Below are 13,194 nucleotides of genomic sequence, written 5' to 3'. Positions count from 1 at the left end.
TTAAAGACTGCCCAAACATCACCCTCTTTTAGAAGACTTTCCTGGTAGCTACTCTTATGAGCCAATTGGTATCCTTCCACTGCACACCCCCAAAAAGCTAATGTTTATCTTGATTATGTAATTTAGCTTCTCTGCTTAGACTGTGAACTTTTTGAGGTCAAGAACTGGGTTGTGTTTCTAATTATTTTTGCATAAGGAAGAAGGAAAGAGGAAGAGAGGGAAAGGGAAAAGAGGAAGTCAGTGAATTAATTGAGCCAGTGGATAGTGTATAAAATCGCTAAGTGTTTTAATTTTGCTTTTATTAACTTTATTTTAAATGGGAAAGTAATAACTGCTCCTTTATCTGCATTAAACTGTTCTGCAGAAAACTAGCTAAAGGTATCAGTAGTAAAGGTTTAAAACCATAACTAAAAGTAGCCCCAGAAGTGTGCCTGGGTAGCTCAGTCGGTTGAGCATTCAACTCTTGATTTGGGCTCAGGTCATGATCCCAGCGTTGTGGGATTGAGTCCTGCGCTGGGCTTCGTGCTGAGCACGGAGCCTACTTAAGATTCTCTCTCTCAGGGCATCTGGGTTGCTCAGTCAGTTAAGCATTTGACTTTGGGTCAGGTCACGATCTCGCAGTTTGTGAGTTTGAGCCCCGCGTCGGGCTCTGTGCTGACAGCTCGGAGCCTGGATCCTGCTTCAGATTCTGTGTCTCCCTCTCTGTCTGCCCCTCTCACACTTACGCTCCGTGTGTCTGTCTGTCTGTCTGTCTGTCTCTCTCTCAAAAATAAATAAACATCTAAAAAATGTTTCAAAAAAGATTCTGTCTCCCTCTGCCCCTCTCCCCTGCTCGCTCATGTTCTCTCTCTCTCTCTCTCTCTCTCTCTCTCTCAAAATAAAAACAAATAAATAATAAAAAAGTAAGTCGGGGTGCCTAGGTGGCTCAGTCAGTTAAACGTCCAACTCTTGGTCTTGGTCAGGTCATGATCTCACAGTTCATGTGTTCAAGCCCTACATCGGACTGTGTGCTGACAGTGTGGAGCCTACTTGGGATTCTTTGTCTCCCTCTCACTCTTCCCCTCCCCTGCTGGCACACTCACTCTCTCTGTCTCTGTCTCTCTCTCTCAAAAATAAACATAAAAAAATTTTTAAGTAAGTAACCCAGGAGATAAAGTACCAGTTTGTTTACTCTCCTAAAGACAGGGCTGTGCTTTATCTGTTAGTTGCTAATTAAAATGCTGAATCAACTCCAGATTAACGCTGAATCTATTTATGTCGATCTTGTATCCTTATTAAGTATTAATACATTTTTTTGGCAAGTTGTTTAGATACCAAGTGGAATGTTTCAGCTCTGTCTACAGTTCTTGCAATTCTGCAAACTTTTCTAAAGACAAAGCATAAATCCAGCCATGGTGCAGTAATAGCATCCATCCTTACTCAGCACCATTCAGCTCCCGTGCTATTTCAAGAAACTTCCTATTAAAGAAAAAAAATCTCTTTCATGGAAGATCCTTAATGGTAATGCTTTGGTAATATTATGAAAGACCTTTTTTTTATTTTTTACAGACTAATCCAGCAAATACTCCTACCCATGTAACAGTTGCTTGGTATAAACTATCATACCTACTTAATTGACAGTTATTTGCTGCATAGCTGTGGAAGATCAAAGCAAACTGAAGTGTGTCTCAGTTCTTCTCAGCTGTTTTATTCTGTTTTCATACAGCCGTTTTCAACGATTCTCATCTTTTCCACCTCAGTCATTTCAGCCAGGTCCTTCAAAGGAGAACCACAAAAACTCACCAAGCTTCAAAACCACCAATCAATATATATACACAGGCAGAAAAATAGGAGGGAGAAAGGGGATGAAGGTGATTCAGAGCTTTTCATCCAGAGGCTAGTCATCTATTCTCTCCTTTTATTCTGAATGTGAAATAATTTTATTAGCATAATAGTTTGGATAGCTTGTCAGGTTCATTACAATGAAATTTTTCCTTGCAAAGTCCATGCATCAAAACTGCAGCTAAGTGATAAAGAATTAATAAATCTTTGGATATATTCTAAGCCTATTTGCTGTGTAGCATACATCGTGTGTGTGTGTGTGTGTGTGTGTGTGTGTGTGTGTGTGTACACGCACATGTGTATTTTGGCCTGGCAGAAGAACATTCTCAAAGAAATTGACAATAAAAGTATGGACCATCATAGTGTATAACTGGGTTTTTAAAAAACTCCCTCTTGCTGGGCTCCTATGTATAAACTGCTAGCATTAAAACCACCTGCTAGGAACATTCCTGCCAACTAAATCTGCGTCTCACTAATAAAATGATTCTTCAGAAGCTGTAACTAGGAAAACAGAGTGGAAAGGAAAAGAGGATTTTTTTCTTGACAGTTTCGGTCTCTATTGGAAAGACTGGAATTTTTTATTTTTTTTTTTAACTATCAGAAATTCAGCTACCTTTGGTTTTTCTGGTTATATTTTATTAGTTACCTGGGCTAAATAATATATAATAATCCTGCATAAGATATTCCTTTGTTACCAGACACAAATACGGATTCTACACAAGGAGCTGTGGTAGTTATTTTACATTTTCATTCAGAAACTCAAATTAATGCAAGAGAAAGTAGGTATTTTTCTTAGATTTTAAGGAAATCTAGATTGCCCACCTGCAATGGCAAAAATCCAAGGCTGGACTTTTTTTAGGGGGAGAAGTGGGTCAGAATAGTAGAAATCATTGACAGGTCATATGTATAATAGTGAAAAATTGAACACGTAGCTGCTGCTTGTATTGAACTATAGGGTGTGACTTGCATCAGCATTATAAGTGTTTATTTTTTTTTAAGTTTATTTATTCAATTTGGGGGGGGGGGATGGAGGGGAGAGAGAGAGAGAGAGAGAGAGTCTCCACACTGTCAGTCGAACCCACGAGCCATGAGATCATGACCTGAGCCAGTTTAAGAGTTGAACACTCACCCCACTGAGCCACCCAGGTGCCCCATTATAAAGCTGTTTAAATGAAAGATCCATACCAGATGATTTTTTAAATAATTAACATTTTTATGGCTTAGGATTCATGTCAACGGTTTTGAGTTGAATGTCATCTTTTGTTCTGGGCTTCTAATTACCTGCTGAGACACTCACTAGCTATTGAAGAAGCCACTCGGACTCAAACTGTGTTTGTTCTTTGAAAGTGAGTCCTCAGCTTTCTGTCGGTCTCCCAAATGTTAGCGTCATGAAATAAAAGACACTTCAATTCACTCGTGGTGAATTCTTTTCTGCTGGTTTGGAATCTGGCATTTTACTCCATTTCTCTTTTTAATTTACAGAACTTCCTTATGGCTGGGAGAAAATAGAGGACCCTCAGTATGGGACGTACTATGTCGAGTAAGTTTGTTATCGCAGTTACTATTCTCCCAAATGTTTTTCCCCCGTTATACAGCTTTAGGGAATACAGAATACAACACTTCATGCTTCTGCAGTCCAGCTTTCAAGGCTTTCCACTAGGGGAATTAGAAGGAGGGGCAGCGAGCATTTATCTCCGTGGTTCTGGGCTCCCCAAAAGTTGGCTTTGAAGTAAATAGAGTAAGAGGGCAGTTGCCAGGCTGATGAGTAGCTGCAAGTGTTACCATTACCACTACAGCCTTTAAAGAGAAAAGTAGTATATAGGAAACGGTGACATGAGGGCAGGGACTAGATGAAACGTTAAGGTCACTTCCAACACTACAGCTATCTGGTCGCGAAGACAGGGAAAGGGCAGCGTGCCGTAACGATCCAGAGTTGGGGAGTACGGGATTAGGAGTGTACTGTCTCATAAGGAACTAATCCAGGAAAGCTTAGTATTCTTTTGAGGGGAAGAAAGTTGCCTCTTACACAGCTGCTGTGGTTAAATTTAAACATAACTCCATGTAGGAGCTGAGCACAAACACCTGCCTGTGTTAGTCACAGAAATCAGGATAACATCAACATGCAATGTTTCTTTCCCTTTTCTTAATTTAGCCAATTGCTCCCCTGTTATGACCGTTGGGATGGCTTTCTTTCCAGATGCTATAGGTAGAATTTTGACCAACCGCAAATAATCGCGTCAGAAATGTTGCTATGTACCTCCTATAGCCGTAGGCATATATACCTCCCAGTAGGTAGGAGTCTCAGTCTACTGCCGAGGTGGTGAAGGCAGAATATCATTACCTGAAAAAATAGCAAACGGGAGAATCTTCTAGTTTTATAATTGCCGATTACTGTTTCATCACTTTGTGGTGTAAACAAACGCCATTTCCTAGTATTTATCCCTAAAGTCAGTATCTCTGACTCCTGTTGTATTTCTCCTCTTTTTTTTAAAAATCAGATATAGTTGACACACAAGATTACAGTGGTTTCAAGTGTACGTCTAGTCTTTATTCTAATGTGTAGATTGTTGTATGAGTCACTGTGGTTCGATATTTGGAATGATTTCTTAAACTCGAACCTGTACCCTAAGAAAACGACTCACTTTGACCTGTAGGTAGAGAACTTCACAATGTCGATACTTTGGTTCCTTCGGATGGCGATGCTAATTTTATTTTTGTTGTGCTATTTAATATCTTGCTGATATTATGGTGTGAAAAGTACACAGCGGCTCTTTCGTTTGTTTGGTTTTTTTCCCTAAAGCATATTTAGTTAAAGAAACCACCGCTTCTCGAGTCAAAGGACTATGTGAAGGCCAGCTGAAAGGTTTTGTGGGATGTTTCCCCCTAGCTGTTTGGTCCGTTTACATTTGGCTTCAATAAACTATTAATTGCCACGGACACCGCTGAACAAATTTCTGCAATAATGACTCTCATTCTTTTATTGTCCATTCCAAGGAAATCTGAATACATGGTCAAGAGGTGAAAGTCATTTGCCTGTTATAAAATCTTGGGCTAAATGATCTGGTTCTCATTAAGCAAAGATACAACATTGAAGCAACCTCAGGGCGGATCCTGAAGTGACCTGTTCCTAGTTGTCACAGAGCATGTGAAATAGCCTGAATTAGAAGCAAAAGCAGCAGCAACATGATTTTGTATGATTGGTCCCAGAACGAGCTCATTTTACAGGAGGGTAATTTATTAGATTAAGAAAGAGCAGGCTGTACTCAAGATGCACATTAGTATGGAGTCAGCTGAGCCATGGAGTGTGGCTTGCTTCCCGGATTAGTTAGGTTTTGAATCCCGACCATAGTCATCTGCAGTGAGTTTACTGATGGAGATAAAAAGCTGTTACTTGAACGGCTACTCTTTGGCTCTCTCAGTTTGTCAAACCAGATGGCACAATGATTGCTCTTGGCAGGAGCCTGGTAGTAGTAACACCAACTGCAATGGCACTTTTTCTCTGCAAGTATTTATTTTCGGGGATGCGATTCTGAAATGGATTAATTTATTTTTGCAAATAAAATTGTTCCAGAAATCTAATGGCAGGCCTTCTATGAGAATGCTTACGTACTTAGAAACGTTGTTTCATAGTGTTTGTTTCATAGTGTTGCGTTCAATGTCTTGATGCTCGTAGGTTTCCAAGTCAAAGTACTCATCTGCTTTAATATCTCAAATTCTTCATGAAAGAATACAGATTTTGTTTGTGGAGATGAGTTTTTTAAATCTACCTATTATACACAAAGTTTTAATACAGATGAGATTCCAAGGTATCTATATAATCATGCTTCTTTGTTCCCCTTCTTTAATTTTTCTGGTAATCTGTGATATTCTTCTCTCTTATTCCCCATAGCTAGTTATATGGAAAACAAAATCTGTTATATCTTAACAATATTGTGGCTATAAGTAACCAAAAGAAAAGGAGGGCGTTTTTTTTACTTTTTTGTTTTGTTTTGTTATTTGGGTAGCATTTTAATCTAAGTAGTTTAAGGTGACAGGTGCAATTACTCCCTTCGCTAGAATCTTACATCCTTTTGTCAAAGAATTTTCAGGAAAGGGATTGTTCAGTTGAGTACTCCTACCCTCCTTTCCCACACATTATGAAGAGTATAAATACAAATCGCTACTTCTTACGTTTTAATGCCTAGCTGGCAAAATAAGTCATTCCAGCTGATGATGTTAACGCAGGCCAGGGTTCATTCTAAACAGGTTCATCCTTTTCCGAGTGTCACTTTTGGCGGTTTTATTTTTTCAAGAATCTGTGACCTGTCCGTACCCAACAAATAATGTTGAAAACAGTACTTAAGTTAACACCAAAGATCTTCATGTTCCCAGAGGGTTTAACAGTTAACTCACTGACCAGGGGTCCCCCTCGATAGGGAACAGAACCCTACTTTTAGTGAAGTTTACTTTTAGTGAAACCACAACCCAAAGAATTTCAGGTAGAACTTGCCATATTTAGACTCTGAAACGAAATAACTGCATCTGTTGCAGAGTTAATAATGCCCTAGAAGCCTAAACGACATAAAGTCAGCATAGCTGACGGGTCCCTGCTGTCCTCTTCCCTCAGCACCATTGATGCTCACAGAGGGCAAAGTAATTATCCAAGTTGTATAACTGTTTCTGGGCAAATTTTGTAATATCCAGCCTATCTAAAAGCAGTCATAATCTGAGAGTCTCATGATTTGCCGTTTAATCGTTGGTAGTTGCTACTGCTACTTCTTGTTAAAATGGATTCTACTGGAAAATGTGTATCATTTGGCTGAAATATATTTGTACCATGGAAGTGCTAGAACGTAAATCCCACTGCTTCTGTATGAAACCTGTTGAAACAGCTTTTGTACAGTAGTTGTGTTCTCACCCAGCTTCCACTTGACTGACTTTGCCAGACAAAACGGTGCTCTGCTCCCCCCCCCCACCCGCCCCACCCGCCCCAGGGAAATGTACTTTTGCCCGCCATGCATTGACTGCTGTTGGCTAGCCGCTCTCCCTTGGTCTCCCCGTGGCTGTGTGCTTTCCACAGCAGTCGTGAATGTTCCTAAATCAGAAATACCAGTCAAATTTATATGTAATTACCTAATTATATTAATTATTACATAATCATGACAAAATTTAAGTGTGGCAAAGTTCTGTGATACAAATTGATACAAGCAAATCTCTCTCTTAGTTGCTCTGCTAAATTGATGTGGGTGAGTCAGTTGAAAAATAATAGTAAGATTCTAGAAAGCTGCTATACTCAGATTTTTCCAAAAGCGTCTTTATAGCTGCTTCATTTTAACAAAACTTGAATTAAAATCCTCCTACCATTAACTGCTTTTTAGAAAATGAACTGATCCATTGCCAACCATTCCGATTGCATTAAATGTGAGGGCTTCTCCTACGGTTTTGAAAACTGTCATTGGCTCTGTGGGGTTCCTTGATTCAGAAGCTGTAGTGAATCCTTCAGCAGCTTTCACCCTAGGTGTCTTCCATGGGCCCTTCTTTAGTTGCCGAAACCATCTACTGTCTTTTAGCTTCTCTAAGTTCCGTAGTCTACAGATACGTGTTCGCCCCTTAACCATATGGGGATGGAATGGAATAAGAGTCTATTTAAAAATAACATAATTCTTTCTTCTTAAACTGAAATGCTTATTTTTCCACATTTTACAGTCACCTTAACCAGAAAACCCAGTTTGAAAATCCAGTGGAGGAAGCCAAACGGAAAAAGCAGTTAGGACAGGCTGATACCGGGCCTTCAAAACCAGGTAGAACTTTTTCCTCAATCCTTTCTCCCAAGAATACCTTGTGAAATTTATTTATTGACTTAACGAAAGCGAGCTTGAACTTTTTATTGTCGGGGCTTTGAAGTTCAACAGAGAATGTCTCCTTGTTATCACTGTAAACATAGGAATCATCTTAATAAAACGTCTCAACATTTTGAGAGTCCTGCTACTTCTATGCTGCTTATATGGAAAGTGTGAAATTGCTGGTGGAAGATGTTGCATGGCTTTGTTACGGGTTTGAGGTTGCTGTGTGAAGATTGCATTGTTTCCCAGGGTTTCAGGCCAGGACAGTGTGAGATCTCTAATTCATGGTGAGCTTCTCCCAAGTTAACACTTAGGTCTGAGGTCTGTAACCATCCGGGATTCTTGGTGAACTGATATGAATAAATCCACCATATTATTTGCCTGTATCATTGATTTTCAGGTGGAATGGTAAGATATTAGTAATTCAAAATCATTTGGCGAACATTTAAAAAAAAAACTTTTTTAACGTTCATTTTTGAAAGAGAAAGAAAGACAGAATGCAAGTGGGGGATGGGCAGAGGGAGAGGGAGACCCAGAATCCGAAGCAGGCTCCAGGCTCAGAGCTGTCAGCACAGAGCGCAATGAGGGACTTGAACCCGCGAACTGCGAGATCATGACCTGAGCCAAAGTCAGACGCTTAACTGTCTGAGCCCCTGGGGGACATTTTTAAAATGCACAGAACCTGATATTTTGATGAGCCTAGCCATGTGTATTTTGAAAAACCTGCCCAGGAATTTCTTACATTCTACTCGTCCCTCCCCATCCCTTCCCCCTGCTCCATCTGTAGTTAATAAGCAGGGTTCTGTCTACACAGTCATATTATAATAATCAAGTAGACTCCCCACTTCTGTTGCCAATGAGAGAAGCACTTTCTTTTTTGTTTTTTAAGTTTATTTATTTATTTTCAGAGAGAGAGCGAGTGTGTGCACAAACAGTGGAGGGCAGAGAGAAAGGGAGAGAGAGAATCCAAGCAGGCTCTGTGCTGACAGTGGAGCCCTGATGCAGGGCTTGAACTCACCAACTGTGAGATCATGACCCTGAGCCAAACGAGAGCCGCTGCTCAACTGACAGAGCCACCCAGGCGCCCCAAGAGATGTGAATTCTTGAGGTCAGACCTATCATTTTTGAGTAACAGTGTGACTGGCAAAGTCCACTGGGCTAGTACAGCAGGTGCTCAATTAACAAATATTTTTGAGCACCTGCTGTATGCCCAGTGCTTTGCCAGTCACATGTTACTCAAAAATGATTAGGTCTTGACCTCAAGAATTCACATTCTGGGGACACCTGGGTGGCTCAGTCAGTTGAGCGAGCGTCAGATTTCGGCTCAGGTTACGATCTCACAGTTGGTGAGTTCAAGCCCTACGTCGGGCTCACTGTCAGCACAGAGCCTGCTTCAGATCCTCTGTCCCCCTTTCTCTCTGTCCCTCCATCGCTCATGCTCTCTCTCTCTCTCCCTCAAAAATGAATAAACATTACAAAAAAAGTTCACATTCTAATATAGGAAATTAATGGTTGCCATATATGGTGTTAGGTGCCATTCTCAGATAGCAGCTAAATGTGCAGACGACGGATCAGGTATGAATCCCAGCTGTGTAACCTTGGATAAGTTCCCTAAACATTTTGTGCCCCTGTGTCTTTATCCATAAAATAGAAATAAGAATAACACTTACCTCTGAAGGTGTTTCTAAGCGTGCAAATTAGTATGTATAAAGTGCTTACAATGGTATCCGGCAAATGGTGGCCAATACTTTCCTTGTTATTAATAGAGATATACATGTTGTATTAATAGAGATGTATTAATAGGCATAAAGGAGGGAGTGCTCACCTCTCCTTTGGTGGAGCAGGTCAAGGACACAGAGGAGCTTTCAAAACAGAGGACACTTTAGAAGTGGGTCTTAAAGTGTCAGGAAGAGTTAAAAGGAACGGAATGTATAAAACTATAGGTGCATGAAATGGTGGTCTAGGGGCCAAAGAACAGATAGGAATGGCTAGCACATGGGAGATTTGTGGGGTAGTAACAAGAGATGCGGCCATAGGTGGAGGCAGCCAGGAGAAGAAATGAGTTTCCAAAAGAAGTTGAGTGTGTCCCATGTTGCTGAAAAGTCAAGAAAGGTGGAAATTGAAAAGTGTATGCTGAGGTTGACGATATGGAGGTCATCTGTCACTCTAGCAAGAGCAAGTGGAAAAGAAGTAAAAATGCAGCAGAAGGAAGAGGGAATGGTGGGTGATGAAGCAGAGACGATGGGTATAGTCCACTGTTTTTATAGCTTTGACTGAAAGAGGGTAAACAGAGGATACTAACTGGAGGGAAACATGAATCCCCATTGCACAGGAGAGACATTAGTAGAGATAAGCCTTTTGCTTAGAAGCACAGTGAGTGTCAAGCCCGAATTTGCACCTAGTTTTACGGAGTTTAAATTCAGAGTTCTTTGTATTATAATATACGGTTTGTGAGTGCCCATGTGTTCATAGCACATGTCAAGGGAGATTTTTTTCTCCCTCATTAAACTCTAAGCTCCTTGAGGGCAGGGACCATGCACATGCTATTAATTTAGATAACCAGGCTCTCTCCTATGAGCTGGGCATTAAAAGAAGAAGAATGACTCAGCCTTTGTCTTTCAGGAGTTCACAGTTTAGGCAGGGAACTAGACACCTAATTTTAGTACAGTATGATAACAGACATAAACAAAGGAGAGAGTTGGAACGAAGGAGAGAAAAATTAAATCTGACTATGAGAAGGGCAAGAAAAGCTTCCTAGAAGCGATAGAAGTTCTGGAAGAATGATGGCTACCGTTCATTGGAGATACTGGGTCAGGTACTCGATTGGATGCTTTGTGTACATCTTCTCATCTAAGACTCAATATCTCTGCAAGGTTATTAATATTACAGTCCCTCTTCAGATGCCTTGATAGCATCTTGCAGTTGTTTGATGCATCCATTCCAACGATATGCTTGACACATGGAGAAGTATTCACGTTTGTAAGCCAGGAACCTCCTTCTTTAGACAGCATGTATGTGTTTGTGGTCATCTGCATTTATTGAGCGCTTACTGTTTGTCAGGCCTTGTTGCCCGTGCTTTTGATGCTTTATCTAGTTCAATCCCTATAACAATCCCATGAATTAGTTACCTCCCCCCTCCCCTCCCCTCCCCTCCCTTCCTCTTCCCCTTCCCCTCCCCCTTCCCCCTTCCCCTCCCCTTCCCCCCTTCCTCTTCCCCTCCCCTTCCCCTTTTCTTTCTTTCTTTCTTTCTTTCTTTCTTTCTTTCTTTCTTTCTCTTTCTCTTTCTCTTTTCCTTTTCCCTTTCCTTTCCTTCTTTCATGTCAAGTGCTTTCACTTGTAAGAGATCAGTAAGAGATCTTCAGTAGGAAGAACATGTCAAATAAAGTAGACCTACTCCCACCCCAAGCCTGCCTTTGTCAGTATTTTCAGGGCAGCCCTGTCTCTTGAGGGAGCTGGTTGCACACTGCACAGTCTGTGCTACCCTATGGGGCAGCCACAAAGATTACTCTTTTGTAACTGACAACGAGCTTTAACGCATGTCTCTTCGAAGCCTTTTTAAGAGGGGCCGCAGCAGCCACTTACAAATGGGTCTGGGCTGGACGCTAGTGCTGAGGGCGAGCCGTGTATGAAGCTAGTCACCTTTGCTGATTTAAGTCACTAAGGAAATGAGCATCTACACCACGGTGAGATTCCACTCATGCCCACTGGAGTGGCTAGAATCAAAAAGCCCACAGTAACGAGTGTTAGCAACACAGCAGGGAAATTGGAGCCCTCCTGCGTGATGGTGGAAGTATAAAATGGTGCGGGATCTTTGGACAAGTTTGGCAGTTTTTCAAAATGTTAAACAAAGTTACTCTATGTTTATGGCAATGGCTGCACTTCAGTCCTAGCATATACGTAAGAGGACTGAAAATATGTACCCACACAAAACCTGGTACACGAGCGGTCATAACAACATTGTTCATAATGGCCAAAAAGGGGAAACAACCCAGATGTCCATCAACTGAAAAATGGGGAAGTAAAATATAATATATCCCTGCAATGGACCGTCATTTGGCAATAAAAAGGGAATAAAGTACTAGCACATGCTAAAACTTACCGATGAACCTCAAAAACATTATGCCCAGTGAAAGAAATCATTCAAAAGACCACATATTATATGAGTCCACTTATATGAAACATCCAGTTTGGGTAAAGCTGTAGACAGAAAGTAGATTAGTGATTGCCAAACACTAGGGTGTGAGCACAGGTTAGGGAGAAATGGGGAGTGGCCGCAACAGGCATGGGGTTTTCTTTGGGTGGGGGGATTTCCTAAAATCGGGTGGTGGTGACGGGGGTACAGCATTGACTTGTACACTTTAAATGGCCGAGTTCTACCATATGTGATTTTATCTCAATAAACTATTACATATTTGACAGAAAATGTTAGACTATCATTTCAAAAGTTCATTTAAACAACACTTCGTAAGCTCTTACTCTGCACCATTTGACCCTTTCACGGTTCTCAAAGTGCCCTAATGACAGCCGTGGTCAAGGAGAGGAGGGGAGAGAGAAGGGTGGTGCTATTTGCAAATATGGATCACTTCTAGTTTTAGGATCATCTGAGGAAACCTCTAAAAATAGGCTTTTTAATGGAGCTATGTTTGTTTTCTTCCTACAGTATTTACTAAACATGAATAAAAGGGAAAGAAATGTGAAGCTACTTACTGGGAGGTCAGGGATTCATGCCTTCACATCATATACGAATTGAAGGCTACAGAAAGCCTGAGTTGTGAATTATAAAAAGTTCCCAGTATATTCTTTTTCATAAGTTTGTGACAGTTGCCTTCATCTTCCTAGAACAGTGTTTTCTCAGTAGAGCTCAGTAGATGCTTTTTTAAATGAAATGTATGGCTGAATGATGTCCAAGACTTTAAGGAATTTAATAATAAAGGTGGTCCCTCAGGTGTCTCATTTGGACTTCATATGAAGGACTCTTTGGGATGAGAAAAAGGACAAACAAATTGGGCAATGAGGGGGTGATAAAGTAGGTGTTTTTACCTTTCATATAACGTAGAAGAGTCCTATAAAAGAGAAATGAAATTGGCTAAGGTTTTTTTTTTTCAAGTGATTTATAGTTTACTAATTTAAATTCTGCTTCATAGTATTAGATTCTCTCTAATGTGCTTTCTTTCATGATTTCTTCTACTTATATAGACTGTCTTGAAAGTTTGACTTTGAGGGCCATCTTCATTGTATTTTCACTCTCAAACCCATTTCTTATTTTGGTACAGATATGGAAAAATCCCACTTTACTCGAGATCCATCACAGCTGAAAGGCATCCTTATTCGAGCATCATTGAAGAAAAGCACAATGGGATTTGGTTTTACCATTATTGGTGGAGATAGGCCTGATGAGTTCCTACAAGTGAAAAATGTGCTGAAAGATGGTCCTGCAGCTCAGGATGGGAAAATTGCACCAGGTAGCAAATTTTTCAGAATTATTTGAAGAGTAATGATACTGTCAACAAAAACTATAGTGAAAAGGTTTTGTTTATACATACATTTATAA

General features: G+C 40.6%; 1 protein-coding gene across 2 annotated transcripts in view; it reads left to right on the top strand.

Moving 5' to 3' along the window:
• MAGI3 (membrane associated guanylate kinase, WW and PDZ domain containing 3) overlaps nt 1–13,194 on the top strand; it is a 246,412-nt gene that overhangs the window by 193,405 nt on the left and 39,813 nt on the right. For both annotated transcript variants that reach the window (XM_060622702.3, XM_060622704.3), the window contains exons 7-9: nt 3,304–3,361; nt 7,507–7,601; nt 12,917–13,105. In XM_060622702.3, coding sequence (XP_060478685.3) covers nt 3,304–3,361; nt 7,507–7,601; nt 12,917–13,105 — 342 coding nt within the window. The remainder of the gene's footprint in view (nt 1–3,303; nt 3,362–7,506; nt 7,602–12,916; nt 13,106–13,194) is intronic.

Source organism: Panthera onca, chromosome C1 (assembly GCF_046562875.1).
Source record: "Panthera onca isolate mPanOnc1 chromosome C1, mPanOnc1 haplotype 2, whole genome shotgun sequence".
Lineage (NCBI taxonomy): Eukaryota > Metazoa > Chordata > Mammalia > Carnivora > Felidae > Panthera > Panthera onca.
The sequence above is the reverse complement of the archived record's forward strand: the minus strand, read 5'-3'. Positions and strand labels throughout refer to the sequence as shown.